The 20,071-nt window shown below is 46.1% G+C and overlaps 3 protein-coding genes across 3 annotated transcripts in view; 1 reads left to right on the top strand and 2 right to left on the bottom strand.

Moving 5' to 3' along the window:
• plekho1a (pleckstrin homology domain containing, family O member 1a) overlaps nt 1-1,852 on the bottom strand; it is an 8,425-nt gene extending 6,573 nt beyond the window's left edge. The window contains exons 1-2 of the mRNA XM_070846784.1: nt 1,826-1,852; nt 487-636 (exon numbers count right to left, since the gene is read on the bottom strand). Coding sequence (XP_070702885.1) covers nt 487-636; nt 1,826-1,852 — 177 coding nt within the window. The remainder of the gene's footprint in view (nt 1-486; nt 637-1,825) is intronic.
• Nucleotides 1,853-3,661: 1,809 nt separating this feature from the next.
• vps45 (vacuolar protein sorting 45 homolog) lies at nt 3,662-13,230 on the bottom strand. Its single transcript, XM_070845885.1, has 15 exons — nt 13,024-13,230; nt 11,553-11,687; nt 11,378-11,438; nt 10,406-10,485; nt 10,169-10,237; nt 9,814-9,951; nt 9,420-9,530; nt 9,051-9,185; nt 6,010-6,123; nt 5,714-5,881; nt 5,338-5,496; nt 4,894-5,001; nt 4,508-4,629; nt 4,078-4,209; nt 3,662-3,919 (listed from the first exon to the last, which is right to left on the bottom strand). The coding sequence occupies exons 1-15, from the start codon at nt 13,114-13,116 to the stop codon at nt 3,835-3,837; spliced, it is 1,710 nt and encodes a 569-aa protein (XP_070701986.1). The 5' UTR covers nt 13,117-13,230; the 3' UTR covers nt 3,662-3,834.
• Nucleotides 13,231-15,122: 1,892 nt separating this feature from the next.
• Nucleotides 15,123-20,071, top strand: part of pogza (pogo transposable element derived with ZNF domain a) — a 20,693-nt gene continuing 15,744 nt past the window's right edge. The window contains exons 1-7 of the mRNA XM_070846782.1: nt 15,123-15,251; nt 16,827-16,950; nt 17,283-17,422; nt 17,753-17,813; nt 18,046-18,261; nt 19,304-19,474; nt 19,844-19,929. Coding sequence (XP_070702883.1) covers nt 16,842-16,950; nt 17,283-17,422; nt 17,753-17,813; nt 18,046-18,261; nt 19,304-19,474; nt 19,844-19,929 — 783 coding nt within the window. The 5' untranslated portion in view covers nt 15,123-15,251; nt 16,827-16,841. The remainder of the gene's footprint in view (nt 15,252-16,826; nt 16,951-17,282; nt 17,423-17,752; nt 17,814-18,045; nt 18,262-19,303; nt 19,475-19,843; nt 19,930-20,071) is intronic.

Below are 20,071 nucleotides of genomic sequence, written 5' to 3'. Positions count from 1 at the left end.
CCTCTCTCTCTCTCCCCCGTCTCTCTCTCTCTCTCTCTCTCTCTCTCTCCCCCCCCTCTCTCTCTCTCTCTCTCCCCCGTCTCTCTGTCTCTCTCTCTGTCTCCCCCTCTCTCTCTCTCTCTCTCTGTAACTCTGAATGTCTCTCGCCCGCTCGTCTCAGGACATTTTTTAAGGCCGTGAACGTGACATCACAGGTCACATGATCGGTCTGACTCAGGAATGAACGTTCAGTTCTTCATGTGAGACGGGCTGGACGGGTTTTTACCCATGATCCTCTCTGCTGACATCATCAGTCACTGAGCTTCACCTCTGACCCATGAGCACATACATGTGTGTAGAAACATACGTATAGTACCAGGACCAGTAGTGGTACTACCTGGTACTAATACTAGTACCGGTACTCTGAAGTACTCTGCAGTACTCTGCAGTACTCTGAAGTACTCTGCAGTACTCTGCAGTACTGGTGCTGACGGGGGTCCACACTACCTCCTTGTCGGAGATGTAGAGCCGATCTCCTCTCAGCACCACGAACCGGTTCCTCCACAGTTCCCTGAAGATCCCGCGACCGCAGAACTTCCTGATCCAGCCCACCTTCTCCGGCTGGGGGGGCGCCTGTGGACCCGAGTCCTGAACACCCTGAAACACCACAGAAGAAGAAGAGAACAGCTGAGAGAGAAAACACCACAGAAGAAGAAGAGAACAGCTGAGAGAGAAAACAGAACAGAAGAAGAGAACAGCTGACAGAGAAAACACCACAGAAGAAGAAGAGAACAGCTGACAGAGAAAACACCACAGAAGAAGAAGAGAACAGCTGACAGAGAAAACACCACAGAAGAAGAGAACAACTGACAGAGAAAACACCACAGAAGAAGAGAACAACTGACAGAGAAAACACCACAGAAGAAAACAGCTGACAGAGAAAACACCACAGAAGAAGAGAACAGCTGACAGAGAAAACACCACAGAAGAAGAGAACAGCTGACAGAGAAAACACCACAGAAGAAGAAGAGAACAGCTGACAGAGAAAACACCACAGAAGAAGAGAACAGCTGACAGAGAAAACACCACAGAAGAAGAGAACAACTGACAGAGAAAACACCACAGAAGAAAACAGCTGACAGAGAAAACACCACAGAAGAAGAGAACAGCTGAGCTGAACTGAAGAACAAAATGAGTGAGTACTGCAGCAGGAAGTACTCTGGTGCTGCTAACAGAGTATTTGTACTGCGCGCTAGTAGTACTTTTACTGCAGTAGTACTTTTACTGCTAACAGTAACAGTAACAGTAACAGTTTTATTATCTAAAAAACAGGTTTGGTCAGCGCTGATATATTTTTACTATGTTTAGATATATTCATACATTCAGGCTGGATATGTTTGTGTACTTATACGTGGATAGTGTGTACTTATACGTGGATAGTGTGTATTTATACGTGGATAGTGTGTATTTATACGTGGATAGTGTGTACTTATACGTGGATAGTGTGTATTTATACGTGGATAGTGTGTATTTCTATGAGTATTTCAGATACTAGCAGAGCTTTAAAGGAACATTACACTGCTTTCTGCAGCCATCAGAGGATCAATCAGAATATTAAATGAATTCTGCTGTTTTCTCTCCACTGAAAGACTCCGCAGAATATTAATGACACTGATACTGATCAGATCAGATCAGATCCACCTATTGATCCGATCAGATATGATATCGGTGTGTGTGTGTTAAGTGCCTCCTCCTGAATATGAATCATTACAATATTACTAATCATTGCAGTGATCGGGGTGAATGGGTGCCGGATGAGCGGATGAACACACGAACGGAGTCCTACCCGTCTGCTCTGGTTGCTTTTCTTCATCCTCCCTCCGTCCGCCGCCCCGGGGCTCACCGGAGAATCACACCGACGAGGAGGAGGTTCGGCCCGGCTCCGGTAGCTCGGTGCCCGCTGGGTCTTGGTGTCGGTGTCGGTGTCGGTGGGTCCGCTGGTCCGCCCGGTTCCTCCTCAGCTCCGCGTCCGTTGTCTGAGCGGCGGCAGCATCCTCCCGGTGAGAGAGAGAGAGAGAGAGAGGGAGTGTGTGTGTGTGTGTGTGTGTGTGTGTGTGTGTGAGTGTGTGTGTGTGAGTGTGGAGGCAGATGCTCTCTGTCTCCAAACACGTGCACGCGGGCGCGCACTGTAGCCTATATTCAGATAAAAGGAGGCCGACAGCGCCACCTAGCGACACACACACACACACACACACACACACACACACACACACACACACAGTGAACAAAGAGCCGATCAGTCACAGGAGTATGATCAGGTTATCGATCACAACATCACGATGAAACGTTTTATTAAATATGAGAAAGTCATTAAATAGAAAACGTCTCAAAACAAAAACACTAAAAGGTAAAAACATTAAAAACATCTCACTGATTTAATGTTTCAGTCATTATATTATATATTATATTATATTATATTATATTATATTATATTATATTTTATTTTATTTTATTTTATATTATATTATATTATATTATATTATATTATATTATATCACCTGCATGATTCCATCAGTCATTATAATACTGTGAATAAAAAAGTTGATGAAAAGTTCAAAATGAAAATATAAAACATTGAGCCGACACTTAAAGATAATATTCACATACACACGCACATAGAAGAAAACATTGGATTTAATCAATACTTAATAGAAGATTATTAGAAAAATGTTGTAAAAGTTAAAATGATGTGAAAATAGCATCTTAAAGCTACATATGGAAAATAAAGTCAGATTTACTAATCATCACAACTTTGACTTGTTTTCTAATAATTTTGACTTAATATCTCAAACATGTGACAGTTGACGTCATCATTTTGTTAAAGTTATAATAATAAAAGCTAATATCATGTTCAGGTACATTTAACCAAATGTTTGCAGACGATACGTTTGCTGTATTTCGATGAAACACCATTTTGTGAGTTTCTTTATAAAACATCAGTACCTCCATTCGTCCTTCTGTCTTTTCCAGGAAAAACTTGATGAAGACGAGGATGTGGGGATGATGAGCAGACGGCCGGTCAGCGTGACGTCAGCAGACCGTTGATGGTCGACTTCAGACGCTCAACAAAGAAAACCACCACTCCATTCAGCCAGGTGATAGCAGCATCAGTGCTAACACGTTAGCTCCCATAGCAGCATCAGTGCTAACACGTTAGCTCCCATAGCAGCATCAGTGCTAACACGTTAGCTCCCATAGCAGCATCACTGCTAACACGTTAGCTCCCATAGCAGCATCAGTGCTAACACGTTAGCTCCCATAGCAGCATCAGTGCTAACACGTTAGCTCCCATAGCAGCATCACTGCTAACACGTTAGCTCCCATAGCAGCATCAGTGCTAACACGTTAGCTCCCATAGCAGCATCAGTGCTAATAGAACAGAAACTATAATAATGAGCACTAAAGCTTTCTGACTGATATCTGTGTGTGTGTGTGTGTGTGTTAGTGTGTGTGTGTGTGTTAGTATGTGAGTGTGTGTGTGTGTGTGAGTGTGTGTGAGTGTGTTAGTATGTGAGTGTGTGTGTGTTAGTGTGAGTGTGTGTGTGTGTTAGTGTGAGTGTGTGTGAGTGTGAGTGTGTGTGTGTGTGTGTGTGTGAAGACACTCAGAAGAACTACAGTCGGTCACATTTCTCTTTTATTGTTTTTTTGTAACGTAAAACATTCAGTTTGGAACCACACAGACAGTAAAGGGACATTTCACCTAGTGAGCTTTAAACAGGATGATTCATTAAAATGGCGGACTGCTCCTTTAAACACAGACGGGGAATGTTCGACAACAACGAGATCCGTTTGTTTTCAGCGCCTGTTGTTGCTGAGGCGACCACTTCCTTGTGCTCTGTCGCTGCCATGACCCGTCGCTGACATCACTTCCTCCAGGAAACTGAGAGAGAGAGGTGGAGGTAAAGACACCTGGATGGCACAGAGTGTGAGTGTGAGTGTGAGTGTGTGTGTGTGTGTGTGTGTGTGTGTGTGTGTGTGTGTGTGTGTGTGTGTGTGTGTGTATGTGTGTGTGTGTGTGTGTGTGTGTGTGTGACGGACCTCTTGGTGTTGTGGATGTTGCTTCCTCCCAGGACGATCCGGACTCCAGGTGTGTTACGGTTCAGGTTGTAAACAGTCAGAGCTTCTTCATATGTGGCTCCACCAATCAGAAACACCACGATGTCCTGAGGCCTGTGAGACACACACACACACACACACACACACACACACACACACACACACACACACACACACACACACACGCACACACACACACACACACACACACACACACACACACACACACACACACACACACACAGGTCAGTGCAGCTCCAGTGTTTACAGATGTTCAGATGTTTTAGATGATTCATTCGTTTTATTTTCATGCTAACACTCAGGTGATGTTTAACTTCTGAACCTCATCCATCCTGTGTGTGCGTGTGTACTACCTGTGTGTGTGTGTGTGTGTGTGTGTGTGTGTGTGTACCTGTCTCTTAGGCTGCTGGCTCCCAGGTACGGGAACTGACTGTCCTTTAGTCGACCTTTGATCAGCTGGTCCAGAGTGTCATGAAGGAGAGGCTGATGCTGAGTGTACACGTTCTCCACACCCTACACACACACACACACACACACACACACACACACACACACACACACACACACACACACACACACACACACACACACACACACACACACACACACACACACACAGTAAATGCATCACTTTTGCCTTTTTCACTTTTCACAGTAAAACTACAAATAAAATCTTCTGTTTCAGTAATGAGAGAATGACTTCCTGAGTGCAGGTGAGAGGCTGCTGATGTCACTGTCACAGGTGAGTCCCAGGTGTGTGTGTGTGTGTGTGTGTACCGAGAGGCCTTTGAAGAACTGTTTGGTGATGGCAACGGCGTCTGTCGGTGTGATGAGGTCACTTCCTCTGACTCTCTTCCCTCCGTAGTCGACCATTGACTTCACCATCTGAAACACACACACACATTATTCAAACTTATCGTGGCACATGATCGTCTTCTCTGGCTCTGATTGGTCGGTAAATCTGGCGTGTGAACAGGTGAAGCAGACACACCTGTCTGCTGTCGGTGGAATGACAGAAGCAAAAATTTGACTTCAGGTGAAGCTGTTTGTTTACAGGTACGTCTCCCACGGCAACAGACAAGATGGGCTAGTTTGATTGGTGTGTTAAAGGGTCACTAAACACCAGAGTTACCCTTTAATTTGACATGAAGATTAAAAAGTTGCCGCATCAATAGCTTTCAGTGTCCAATCACAGCGCAGTGTTGGTGATGACATCATTACCCTGCGGTGGCGTTCGGACACTCCTCTCCGGCTCAGCTCGTCCATCAGAGACGGGAGGATGCTGCTGCTGTGGCGCTCGTATCTCAGAGCGTAGAGCATGACGAGGCGGACGGCGTCTAACTCTGACAGGCGAGGATTCTGCAGCAGCCGGCGGACACTCTGAGACAGGAAGTACAGAGACAGGAAGTACGGAGACAGCAGACAGGAAGTACAGAGACAGCAGACAGGAAGTACAGAGACAGCAGACAGGAAGTACAGAGGGTGAGACGAGCCACCATGTAAACTCATCATCACACCAGGAAGTACAGGTGAAGCACTGATGTGGCCCTGTGGTTACAGGTAGTGGATTCATGTGGTGACCAGGTGAGCAGCTCACCTGCTGGGCGTTGGAGTGGTCGTTCTGACAGGCGAGCTCCTGCTCCACCTCTGACACCTCCATCAGCTGACGCTCAGACACCAGCCGGGACAGCTCCCCCACCACTGTCACATGTTTGGACACCGTCCCAGACATCTTCTTAAACTGGGGGTAGTTATCCACAAACGCCTGGAGACAGGTAACGGGGGGGGGGGCAGGTAAAGTAAACCTGTGGATTTCAACCTCAGACGGACGACTCCTTGTCTCTCTCTCTCTCTCTCTCTCTCTCTCTCTCTCTCTCTCTCTCTCTCTCTCACCTTCATGTCGCTGATGGACTCCAGCTTCTGTTGTCCTTTTGGTCTTTTCTTCTGAAAATCCTCCATCAGGTTTTTAATGTTGGTGCCGATTTCCCCGAAGTTCAGGTACAGGTTCTGAAACACACACACATTAATAATAATAATAACCTGTACTCCTAAATGTTATCATAATGAATAAAAGTTTAACTGCCCCCCCTCTATACCGACCAATCAGAGGACGCTTCTTTACAGACTGATACCGACCAATCAGAGGACGCTTCTTTATAGACTGATACCGACCAATCAGAGGACGCTTCTTTATACAGACTGATACCGACCAATCAGAGGACGCTTCTTTACAGACTGATACCGACCAATCAGAGGACGCTTCTTTATAGACTGATACCGACCAATCAGAGGACGCTTCTTTACACAGACTGATACCGACCAATCAGAGGACGCTTCTTTATACAGACTGATACCGACCAATCAGAGGACGCTTCTTTATACAGACTGATACCGACCAATCAGAGGACGCTTCTTTATACAGACTGATACCGACCAATCAGAGGACGCTTCTTTATAGACTGATACCGACCAATCACAGGAGAGGACGCTTCTTTATACAGACTGATACCGACCAATCAGAGGACGCTTCTTTACAGACTGATACCGACCAATCAGAGGACGCTTCTTTACACAGACTGATACCGACCAATCAGAGGACGCTTCTTTATACAGACTGATACCGACCAATCAGAGGACGCTTCTTTATAGACTGATACCGACCAATCAGAGGACGCTTCTTTATAGACTGATACCGACCAATCAGAGGACGCTTCTTTACAGACTGATACCGACCAATCAGAGGACACTTCTTTATACAGACTGATACCGACCAATCAGAGGACGCTTCTTTATACAGACTGATACCGACCAATCAGAGGACGCTTCTTTATACAGACTGATACCGACCAATCAGAGGACGCTTCTTTATACAGACTGATACCGACCAATCAGAGGACGCTTCTTTACACAGACTGATACCGACCAATCAGAGGACGCTTCTTTATACAGACTGATACCGACCAATCAGAGGACGCTTCTTTATACAGACTGATACCGACCAATCAGAGGACGCTTCTTTACAGACTGATACCGACCAATCAGAGGACGCTTCTTTATACAGACTGATACCGACCAATCAGAGGACGCTTCTTTATACAGACTGATACCGACCAATCAGAGGACGCTTCTTTACACAGACTGATACCGACCAATCAGAGGACGCTTCTTTATAGACTGATACCGACCAATCAGAGGACGCTTCTTTACAGACTGATACCGACCAATCAGAGGACGCTTCTTTACAGACTGATACCGACCAATCAGAGGACGCTTCTTTACAGACTGATACCGACCAATCAGAGGACGCTTCTTTATAGACTGATACCGACCAATCAGAGGACGCTTCTTTATACAGACTGATACCGACCAATCAGAGGACGCTTCTTTACAGACTGATACCGACCAATCAGAGGACGCTTCTTTATACAGACTGATACCGACCAATCAGAGGACGCTTCTTTACAGACTGATACCGACCAATCAGAGGACGCTTCTTTACACAGACTGATACCGACCAATCAGAGGACGCTTCTTTACACAGACTGATACCGACCAATCAGAGGACGCTTCTTTACACAGACTGATACCGACCAATCAGAGGACGCTTCTTTATACAGACTGATACCGACCAATCAGAGGACGCTTCTTTATACAGACTGATACCGACCAATCAGAGGACGCTTCTTTACAGACTGATACCGACCAATCAGAGGACGCTTCTTTACAGACTGATACCGACCAATCAGAGGACGCTTCTTTACACAGACTGATACCGACCAATCAGAGGACGCTTCTTTATACAGACTGATACCGACCAATCAGAGGACGCTTCTTTATAGACTGATACCGACCAATCAGAGGACGCTTCTTTATAGACTGATACCGACCAATCAGAGGACGCTTCTTTATACAGACTGATACCGACCAATCAGAGGACGCTTCTTTATACAGACTGATACCGACCAATCAGAGGACGCTTCTTTATACAGACTGATACCGACCAATCAGAGGACGCTTCTTTACAGACTGATACCGACCAATCAGAGGACGCTTCTTTATACAGACTGATACCGACCAATCAGAGGACGCTTCTTTATAGACTGATACCGACCAATCAGAGGACGCTTCTTTACAGACTGATACCGACCAATCAGAGGACGCTTCTTTATAGACTGATACCGACCAATCAGAGGACGCTTCTTTACAGACTGATACCGACCAATCAGAGGACGCTTCTTTATAGACTGATACCGACCAATCAGAGGACGCTTCTTTATACAGACTGATACCGACCAATCAGAGGACGCTTCTTTATAGACTGATACCGACCAATCAGAGGACGCTTCTTTATACAGACTGATACCGACCAATCAGAGGACGCTTCTTTATAGACTGATACCGACCAATCAGAGGACGCTTCTTTATACAGACTGATACCGACCAATCAGAGGACGCTTCTTTATACAGACTGATACCGACCAATCAGAGGACGCTTCTTTATACAGACTGATACCGACCAATCAGAGGACGCTTCTTTATACAGACTGATACCGACCAATCAGAGGACGCTTCTTTATAGACTGATACCGACCAATCAGAGGACACTTCTTTATACAGACTGATACCGACCAATCAGAGGACGCTTCTTTATAGACTGATACCGACCAATCAGAGGACACTTCTTTATACAGACTGATACCGACCAATCAGAGGACACTTCTTTATACAGACTGATACCGACCAATCAGAGGACGCTTCTTTATACAGACTGATACCGACCAATCAGAGGACGCTTCTTTACAGACTGATACCGACCAATCAGAGGACGCTTCTTTATACAGACTGATACCGACCAATCAGAGGACGCTTCTTTATACAGACTGATACCGACCAATCAGAGGATGCTTCTTTACACAGTCATGGTTCAGACTCACGTTGGCGTAGAACTCGTCGTTCTCCGCCGACAGCACCACCTCCTTCAGGTCTTTGCTGATCCCCGGCACTCTGGAGAGGTCGATCCTGTTGTTGTTGAGGCCGAGCAGCTCGTGGACCATGGCCTGGTACGTCCACTACAGGAGACAAAGCGCCCGTTAGCAACACGTGTGGCGTTAAACATGAACGTTTACACTAACCCCAGAAAAAGACTGAACATGACGATACGAGAACAGGTAGAATTTATCATCTCAGGTACGACAACAATTCACTATTGTGATAAAAGGTTCTGACAATATCTCAGGTCTTTTCTTGTAGCTGTGGCGTGAAACCCTGATGATGTCATGGCGTGGAGCGCTGTGATTGGTCACCTGGTTGAGCAGAGGCGTGATGGCGTCGTCACTGCGGTCGAGGATCAGCAGCAGGGGAGGAACTTCAGTCTTCCTGAAGTCAAACAGCTCGTATTCCTTCGTTATGATTTGCTGTCACACCGAGAACAACTGGTTAGATTGGGCACACTGGTTAACAGGTGGTTAACAGGTGGTTAACAGGTGGTTAACAGGTGGTTAACAGGTTAGACAGGTTAACATGTTAGTGGGTACCAGGTTAACAGGTGTTACATTAAACATTTAGAGCTAAACCTCTTAACAGGATGGAGGTTACCAGGGTGACATGTAAGAGGTTAATGTTTTAACATGTTAACATGTTAACACGTTAACACAGCTGCTGAGATCATGTATGATTGGAGTGTGTTGCCGTGGAAACCTTGACGCTCTCGGCGAGGCGTTTGGACATGTCGGAGGACAGCTGGTAGCGGATCATCGGACATTTCTTCAGAGCGAGCAGGACGGAGGTCAGACCCTGAGTGCAGCGAGACAACATGGAGGACTCCCAGCTCCGGCCCTGACACACACACACAGACACACACACAGAGACACAGACACAGACACACACACACACACAGACACACACACACAGACAGACAGACACACACACACACACACACAGACACAGACACAGACACACACAGTGAGTACTAACTCAGTACTTGTTTAACTAGTACTCAGTCCTCTTCACGTTTAACCAGCAGCTTTCGAGGCTGTAAACTGATGTTTCTCACCCTGGCGACTCCCTGCAGGTTGAGGGAGAACAGGTGAGGGTTCACAGCGATGAAGTCCCCATAGAACTCCTGCACACACACACACACACACACACACACACACACACACACACAGAAGCTGACTTTAATCAGTCCAGTCAGTGTCCACACAGGTTAACGGGTCCCGTGTGACGCCCCCTGCTGTGGAAACACACAACAGCTGCAGTCAGACCTGAACAGGAGACACCTGAGACTCACCTGGACTTCAGCCACCACTTCCTGTTCATCCGCCTCAGCCAGAGCTTTGATCTCACTCTTACTGATCACATTACTGAAGTCTGAAACACACACACACAAGTCAGGAGACAAGTTAACACTAAATACAATATTTTAAAAGCTGTTTCTACCCATGATCCTCTCTGTCCACATCCTGGTGTCTGAGTGACTGGTAGGTAGTAAAAGTGTTGGAACTGGTCCAGTAGATCACCTCAGCCAGCAGACACCAAACGGGCTGCAATGGCTGTAACGTGATCCTTTGGGACAACTGCACCTGATCACAGTAGGTCCACTAAAAGAGCTTGTTTGATCCACTGACAGGCTCAGAGTGTTATTCTAAGTGTGTGACAGCATCATGGAAAGGATCCCTACAGAGAGAGACCTGGAAGATCCTTTTGGTTTAACCACAAACAGCACACACACCAGACTACATTCACTAAAACAGGGATTTTAGAGCTGCTGCTCCATCAGTCAGTGTGTGTGTTACTGTGTGACTTCTGTGCTTTCAAGGGTTAATTTGTATCACACACAGTCTTGTGTTCTGTGAGATAAAATTACTGTTTTTGTCAATGGAGTCTGGTGGACTTGAAGAGTTTGGAGGTGGGCGTGTGAGGCGTCTTGAGATAACGCTGTTATGAATTGGCCCTATATAAATACAGATTGATTGATTGATTATTGTTTTTTTCTGTGATTTGGGTGAAATGTCTTTTTACCAGAGGTACATGACCTAACCATCACTGGACCACTGTGATACTGAAGGAAACTTAAAAACAGCAGGTTCTGCAGTTATAAGGAGCAACATCATCGTTTACTCTCCTCTGAGGCGGAGCTCGCTCTAAAACTGGGCCTGTTCAGATTCCACTGACGTACGACTCTGAGAAGATTAAATCTCACTTCCACCCAGTGTGCTCAAAGACAGTGTGTTTCCCTCCGCCTGATTTCTGTGAGTCTTACAGATGAAGTAGACGCTGTACTTTGGCCTCCTCAGCTCCTGGATCAGGTGCTCCACGTTCTCCTGCAGACAGCAGCACAGCACACGCTTCATCACGTTACCAGCATTATCATTCATGTCATTAGCACACAGGCAGACAGGTAGACAGGCAGACAGGTAGACAGACAGGCAGCGTACCTTGGTGGGTCTCAGGAAGCAGATGGCCTTCAGGTGTTTCATGTTGTCTCTGCTCTGAGAGTCGATCCGTTCGAACAGGTAAACCTCCTTCTGCAGGATCTCTGACTGAGTGTACACCACACTCACTATACTGGTCTGCACACACACACACACACACACACACACACACACACACACTAAGGACGATGCCCTTTTCATACAGTAACCAGTAGTAACTAGCAGTACCCAGCAGTAACTAGTAGTAGCCAGCAGTAGCCAGCAGTAACTAGCAGTAACTAGCAGTAGCCAGCAGTAACAGACAGTAGCCAGCAGTAACCAGCAGTAACTAGCAGTAACCAGCAGTAACAGGCAGTAGCCAGCAGTAACTAGCAGTACCCAGCAGTAACTAGTAGTAGCCAGCAGTAGCCAGCAGTAACTAGCAGTAACTAGCAGTAGCCAGCAGTAACCAGCAGTAACTAGCAGTAACCAGCAGTAACAGGCAGTAGCCAGCAGTAACTAGCAGTAACCAGCAGTAACTAGCAGTAGCCAGCAGTAACCAGCAGTAACAAGCACTAACTAGCAGTAACCAGCAGTAACTAGCACTAACTAGCAGTACCCAGCAGTAACTAGCAGTAACCAGCAGTAACAGGCAGTAACCAGCAGTAACTAGCAGTAGCCAACAGTAACCAGCAGTAACAGGCAGTAGCCAGCAGTAACCAGCAGTAACTAGCAGTAACCAGCAGTAACAGGCAGTAGCCAGCAGTAACTAGCAGTAACTAGCAGTAGCCAGCAGTAGCCAGCAGTAACCAGCAGTAACTAGCAGTACCCAGCAGTAACTAGCAGTAACCAGCAGTAACCAGCAGTAACTAGCAGTAGCCAGCAGTAACCAGCAGTAACAGGCAGTAACCAGCAGTAACTAGCAGTAGCCAACAGTAACCAGCAGTAACAGGCAGTAACCAGCAGTAACTAGCAGTAGCCAACAGTAACTAGCAGTAACCAGCAGTAACTAGCAGTAGCCAGCAGTAACCAGCGGTAACAAGCACTAACTAGCAGTAACCAGCAGTAACTAGCACTAACTAGCAGTAACCAGCAGTAACCAGCAGTAACAGGCAGTAACTAGCAGTAACCAGCAGTAACCAGCAGTAACCAGCAGTAACAGGCAGTAACTAGCAGTAACCAGCAGTAACTAGTAGTAACTAGCAGTAACCAGCAGTAACAGGCAGTAACTAGCAGTAACCAGCAGTAACTAGCAGTAACCAGCAGTAACTAGTAGTAACTAGCAGTAACCAGCAGTAACCAGCAGTAACTAGCAGTAACTAGCAGTAACCAGCAGTAACAGGCAGTAACTAGCAGTAACCAGCAGTAACCAGCAGTAACTAGTAGTAACTAGCAGTAACCAGCAGTAACTAGCAGTAACCAGCAGTAACTAGTAGTAACTAGCAGTAACCAGCAGTAACCAGCAGTAACCAGCAGTCCCCCGGCCCCCTCTCACCGTCTCTCGGTCCATGAGCAGCACCTTCATCCCCGGCCCGCTGTTCTCGATCATCTTGGAGATGTACTGCTTCACTGCCAGCGTCACGTTCATGATGGCGACGCGGAGAAGAAACGACGACACCAATGAACCCGGTGAACCAGCAGCGGAGGCAGCGGAGGGTCTGTTACAGCCGCTGGGGGGTTTCTGTCTGCTGCTGCGGAGAAAATATCAGCTGAGCTGCTGCGACAACAACACTGCTCCGCTGCTAGCTCCCTTCCGGGTCGACGACGCCCTGCGTCATGACGTCAGCACGTAGACTACGCCTCAGATCGGACAAAGTACAGTGTGTTAGTGAGTTCACCTGTGGTGCTTCAACATTCACACAGCAGCCCCTTATAATATCATATAAATAATAGATGTTACAAGGTGCACTAATTATCAGACATTTACTAATTCTAGAAGGAACAAGTAACACTAGCTGTCCAATAAAACTACAATATTTAGCTCTGAAATGTGCTGAAAACGACTGTAAGTAGAATAGAAGTATTCAGGTAAAGCAGAAACACCTCAGAGTTACACTGAGGGGAGTTGGAGTAAATGTCACTGTCATGAAATAGACCGAGAGCACAGACGGTAACAAATCTGCTGCGTGTAGACACAGAATCAGAGGAAATGAAGACATGACACTCATATTTAATATGGAAAATTATATATATATATACATAATTTATTTTATATAAAACACCTTCTGGACACAGTAATCACTGAATATCAGCCATGAACACGAACACAGCCAGTGGAGCAGAGATGGAGGGATTAAAAGGAGAGAATGAAACAGTCCTCTCTTCCTGGCTGCCACAGACAACAATATACTGAATATATCACCGACTGAAGTGAGAATGTATGTTTCATATGTGAGTTACCTGTCCAGGTAACATTGGGAGGCAGCTTGGCTTATTAATGTAGCTGTCCAGCCAGTTTTAGTGTTATCATCCAGTAACGTGTGTTTTATAATGTAACTTTCTGATATTATTTCTAAACTCTGCAGCACATCCCCCCAGTGTTGCCCCTCTGGTTTTAGCTGCTGTGTCTGCTAAGATGGCAGCTGCTATATGAGGGTTTTACTGGTAAAAAGGGTTGTCAGTGTTTCCAACCAGCTGTTCAGGACATCATGAGGTTACACAGATTTATACTGAACAGTTCCATTTAATGTCATTTACACCAGGTATACACTGACAGTATATACTGACAGCCAGGCTAGCTCCCAGCCAGGAAGCTAGCTAGTATGTAACACTAACTGTGTGTATTTTCATAAAGTTGTTTCTATATTAACACTCCAGTTGACAAACTGTCTAGAACATAATAGTTCTGTTAATAATAACTGACGCTATCGTGCTGTTTTTACTCTCTTTCACTCAGAGAAGAAGGAACCAGCTGTTTCCTGGTTAGCACAGAGCTAACAAGGCTGCTAGCCTGTGAGAGGCTTGCTAACTGATGCTAACTCACGGGGTGTTTTCACTGCTGACTTTAGAAAGGAGCTCCGTGAACACACCTGTGTGTTCAGTAATACAGGTGACTTTACTGACGGGGTCCTTTCTGTTTGTGCTGCGCAGGTTATCTGCCAAGTTTAGCAACATTAGCCGATGTTGGACAGCTAAACAACCAGTTAGCTGCTCACAACCGAAGCGTTAACTTAAACCTTCTCCTTAACTGGGGGGCTACGGGTTTACCTCTTAGCTCTGACTGCCTGGAGTGAAAGTCAGCCGCAGTTTGATCGAGTTTATCCGCTTAAAGCGGCGCAAAAGTTTAATGTTGTGTAACATTAGCATGCTAACCTATGTTAGCATAGCTTAGGTCCTCCATTAGCTGAATATTGGAATATTGGTAGCCGATGGGGTCTTGTTGTCGCGTGTTATGAATGGATGGATGAATGGATGGATGAATGAATGTCAGAGGATGAGAGGGTGAACTTTTAAGTATTTTTAAAACAATGTGAATTTGTTGAGGTGCCTCCTGGCAGATATCCCTCCGCCCTCATTCAGCTTCGATACCATTCATAGCAGTGAGAGCCGGCGGAGGGATACGGTGGTGCCTTCCACACTGAGCAGCGCGCACGGTGCCAACTGCTAACAGCAGCTCGTGAGAGGGGATCTCTGATTCACTGGTTATTATGAGAAAACACACAGTTTAAAGCTGGAGTTTTCACGGAATAACTATTTATTTGGCATATAAAAGGTCCGGATAAGGTAAGCGAGCGATGTTTCCACTCTTTTAAGCGTATATCATGCAGAGTTAATAAAGACACTGTGTAGCTGCTAGGCTAGCTATTAGCTTGTTAGCACCGGTAGCTTAATGCTAAGTTGGCTGAGGAAGAGCACAACATCACTGCAGTGAAACACAAGAGTCCCAGGTAGTTTAGAACATCCCAAGCTGAATAAGTAGACAGAAAGAAAGAGGCAGTAACTGGGCACTTCGCATGTTAGCTACTCTGTTTATGTCATGTGTTTTTATTAGCTTTGAATGATACATTAGCCTGCTAGCTTAGCCTGCTAACTGAGCTAAGTGTTTCAGAGCAGTGCTGCTGCCTGGTATGTTTATGGTCAGTTTAATGAAAACTAAAGAGTAATTCAACGTGAACAACTCTAACCCACACTAGTTAGTAGCTTGTATGTTATTTACATCTTATTCTTGTGAAAGTGAACACAGCCAGCTAGCTCAGTCTGCATCACAGTCCAAATAACAGAGCTAACTGTGAGCTAACAGGCACCAGGATGCTCCTACAGACATACAGCAGCTTCATGAATGAAATGAAAGGTGTGTGTGTGTGTGTGTTTTATAGTGTTTGTACCTGCAGTAATGATCATGTGTCAGTCTGCTGGAGGTTAGTTTTGTTCTTTGAACTAAAACAAACTCTTTATGCTTAATCCATTAAGTCAGTTATGTGTTTTTAGTGAATAAAAATATAATATATTATATTATTAAATAATAATATAAATGCTAATGTGTCACACGTGACAATGGTAATGCCAGCAGTCAGACTGTAGCCACTCACAGAGCTAGTAGCCTTTCAAGGTGTGATATATCATTTATTTTCTTATATTTTAGTCATTTTTCGTGTCATTCAGTCCATATTTACCTTTGGATGGGAAGCACCAGCCTGTTATCTGACCTTATTGATCACATCACATTGATCATATGTTTGTTAGTTAGAGTTCAGTATTTAACAATGATGACGTGTTAAAAAACTGTTGTTATAATTTAGAATAAAGAGATGCAGCATCTCTGACCTCATGTTCTCTCTCTCTCACACACACACACACACACAGGTTTGAGATGAGCTCTGACCGAACAGGTTTAATGTCTGTTAGGTATCAGATACTTTAATCTGGACAAATTATTATCTGTTTATTAATGGAGCTGTAGCTGTTAATCAGCCAGTCAGCAACTGTTAGTTTAATCAAATATTTGGATAATTCATTTATCAATTTGAGTCACTTTTTGAATTAAAGAAGTCAAATTTGATTCCACTGGATTAAATGTGAACGTTTTCAGTTTCTTCCTCTTCTGTGACAGTGAACTAAAATGATCTCTGAGTTGTGAACAGCAGTTTTCACTGTTTTTCTGACATTTTATGGACAGCTGGTGGATTAATGTAGGAAATGATGGACAGATTATTGATGAACATCACAGGTGAGATCTGTGCTGAGTGTCTTCACGTGATCCATCCTACAGACTTTAACCAGTTTAACCAGTCAGTTAATAAATGTGTCCATCCCGTCTGATCCAGCGTCTGGTTGATCAAACCTCTCTTCCTGGTCCAGAGTGACACACAGGTGATGGAGCAGGTGGAGCGAGCGGCGGGAGGAGACACCGACCTGCTGATGGAATGTGATGAAGAGGAGCAAGAGGTCTGGCTGCAGACGAAGGAGGAGGACAGTGATAAAGGTGAAGAGTGGAAACAAACATGACAGACCAGGCGACACCTGATAGAAGTATAGAAATAGAAGTGAGAAGAGCTGGTATGAAAAACCACAGCCACTAAACTTGTCCTTCATACGTCTGGCCTGCTGCACAAAACTCAGTCTGATATTATTGGTTCTAATTGTTGATCAATGAAACAGGTAACGGCTGCACAGAAATGTTTTTATTACTGAAAATACCTGGACATCTGTGATGTCCTGATGTTTCCTAGTGAAGCAGTAACGTTCAGACTAGCTGATGAAGAGCTAAAACATGACATGAAGAAGACCTTCCTGGTCGTGTCTGTGTCTCTGCAGCCCTGCAGGCCGCCGTCTGTCCTATGGAGGTGGAGCAGGAAATGGGTCCCCCACCAGTCCAGGTCATCCCCATCCCAGCTGAGCCAGTCAGCAGCTGCAGCCCCCCCCCAAACAAAAACTCAGCCAACAACAGATCGAAGGTAACGGGACGGTCCAGACTGCAGGACTGGATCCAGCTCACGTGTGTGTGTGCTCGTACTCACACTGTTTAGCACTGCTGATCAAAGTGCGTGTGTGTCTGTGTGTGTCTGTGTGTGTGTCTGTGTCTGTGTCTGTGTCTGTGTCTGTGTCTGTGTGTGTGTGTGTGTGTGTGTCTGTGTCTGTGTCTGTGTGTGTGTGTGTGTGTGTGTGTCTGTGTCTGTGTCTGTGTCTGTGTGTGTGTCTGTGTGTGTGTCTGTGTCTGTGTCTGTGTGTGTGTGTGTGTCTGTGTGTGTGTGTGTGTGTGTGTGTGTGTGTGTGTGTGTGTGTAGTATTCAGGTGCTGCTCTGGCCTTCAAGCTGAACGGTTGGCTTGTGTCCCTGCTGCCTGGAGGTCAGTATTGTCGTTCAGGTTAACCCTCACGCTCAGGCTCACAACCCTCCTCTGATTGGTTTGTCAACAGTTAGCCCCACCTTAAAGCCCCCCCCCCCTTCCTGGGCTATTTTCCTCATGTCCCAAGCTTTCAGTCAGTCCACATGGTCTTCATCAGCAGGTGGGGGATGTCCAACTGTCCTCATGTTTAGATCTGGAATCAGTGACGTAGAGTCTTGTGTTTGTCCTGCAGGAGGCGGCGTGAAGCTGAAGCTGCGCTCCCACCCTGGAGGCTCAGCCAGCGGGTTCACTACAGTCCAGATCCCCGTCGCTCCAGCCGTCACCAGTCCTGCAGGGACCGAACACCTCAACGCCACAGAGTCCCCGACCCCCACCGCCTCGACTACGGCTCCTCCCCCTCCTCCTCCTGCTGCTGCACCTGAGGCCGACCCCACCCTCATCATCACAGGTAAACCCCCCAGTCAGAGTCTAAAGACCCCCTGACGTTCTCTGTTGTTCCCTGACGTTCTCTGTTGTTCCCTGTCGTTCCCTGATGCTATCTGATGCTATCTGATGCTCTCTGATGTTCCCTGATGTTCCCTGATGCTATCTGATGCTATCTGATGCTCTCTGATGCTCTCTGATGCTCTCTGATGCTCTCTGATGTTCCCTGATGTTCCCTGATGTTCTCTGATGTTCTCTGATGTTCCCTGTCGTTCTCTGATGTTCTCTGATGTTCTCTGATGTTCCCTGATGTTCCCTGATGTTCTCTGATGTTCTCTGATGTTCTCTGATGTTCCCTGATGTTCTCTGATGTTCTCTGATGTTCCCTGATGTTCCCTGTCGTTCCCTGATGCTATCTGATGCTATCTGATGCTCTCTGATGTTCCCTGATGTTCCCTGATGTTCCCTGATGTTCCCTGATGTTCTCTGATGTTCCCTGTCGTTCTCTGATGTTCTCTGATGTTCCCTGATGTTCTCTGATGTTCCCTGATGTTCCCTGTCGTTCCCTGATGCTATCTGATGCTATCTGATGCTCTCTGATGTTCCCTGATGTTCCCTGATGTTCTCTGATGTTCCCTGTCGTTCTCTGATGTTCTCTGATGTTCCCTGATGTTCTCTGATGTTCTCTGATGTTCTCTGATGTTCCCTGATGTTCCCTGATGTTCTCTGATGTTCTCTGATGTTCCCTGATGTTCCCTGTCGTTCCCTGATGCTATCTGATGCTCTCTGATGTTCCCTGTCGTTCTCTGATGTTCTCTGATGTTCCCTGTCGTTCTCTGATGTTCTCTGATGTTCCCTGATGTTCTCTGATGTTCTCTGATGTTCCCTGATGTTCTCTGATGTTCTCTGATGTTCCCTGATGTTCCCTGTCGTTCTCTGATGTTCCCTGTCGTTCCCTGATGTTCCCTGATGTTCCCTGATGTTCTCTGATGTTCCCTGATGTTCTCTGATGTTCTCTGATGTTCTCTGATGTTCCCTGTCGTTCCCTGATGTTCTCTTTGGTCCAGGTGTGGTCTCAGGTGAAGCAGCTCAGAGGGTTTTGAGTCACCACAGTGTCAACCTCAAATCCAGCCCCCCTACATCCTCCCCCGTGCCCCCGCCCTCACTGCTGACCACCCCCCCGGCGGCCCCTCCCAGCAGCAGCAGACCTGAAGCTCCTCCCAAACCGCTCCGTAAAGGTGTGTTCTGTGTAGGTTTGACTCCCCAGTAGATCCCGGTTTCATAACTATAATCCATTTTACTTTCAGCCCACCTACAAAAAAACGTGAACCCTTAAATTCTAAACATTTAAGGACTTAAAACAGATTAAATGACTTCAGTTATTTCATGTCTTATTTTTGTGGATCAAACAAGCTCTTTTAGTGGACCTACTGTGATCAGGTGCAGTTGTCCCAAAGGATCACGTTGCAGCCATTGCAGCCCGTTTGGTGTCTGCTGGCTGAGGTGATCTACTGGACCAGTTCCAACACTTTTACTACCTACCAGTCACTCAGACACCAGGATGTGACCTTTGTGTGTGACTACTGTATGTTGTCGCCTCCCCCCAGGTCAGCTGGGACCCATCTCTCCTCCCAACTGTCTCGTCTGCATGTCTCAGTACAAACTCATCACGGAGCTCCGAGGATTCATGTGTGTAAGTTGATACGCCCACTTCATGATGTCACCCAGGTGATGTTCCACCTGACTTGAGGCGTTCAGGGACTCAAAAGAGGGGTTATGAAATCATTATGATGTTATGACAGGAAGTGGCCGTTGGTGGGTCACAGCAGGCTAAT

The sequence above is a fragment of the Pempheris klunzingeri genome, chromosome 16 (assembly GCF_042242105.1).
Source record: "Pempheris klunzingeri isolate RE-2024b chromosome 16, fPemKlu1.hap1, whole genome shotgun sequence".
Taxonomy (NCBI): Eukaryota; Metazoa; Chordata; class Actinopteri; order Acropomatiformes; family Pempheridae; genus Pempheris; species Pempheris klunzingeri.
Note: the sequence above shows the minus strand (reverse complement) of the source record. Positions and strands in the feature narration are given on the sequence as shown.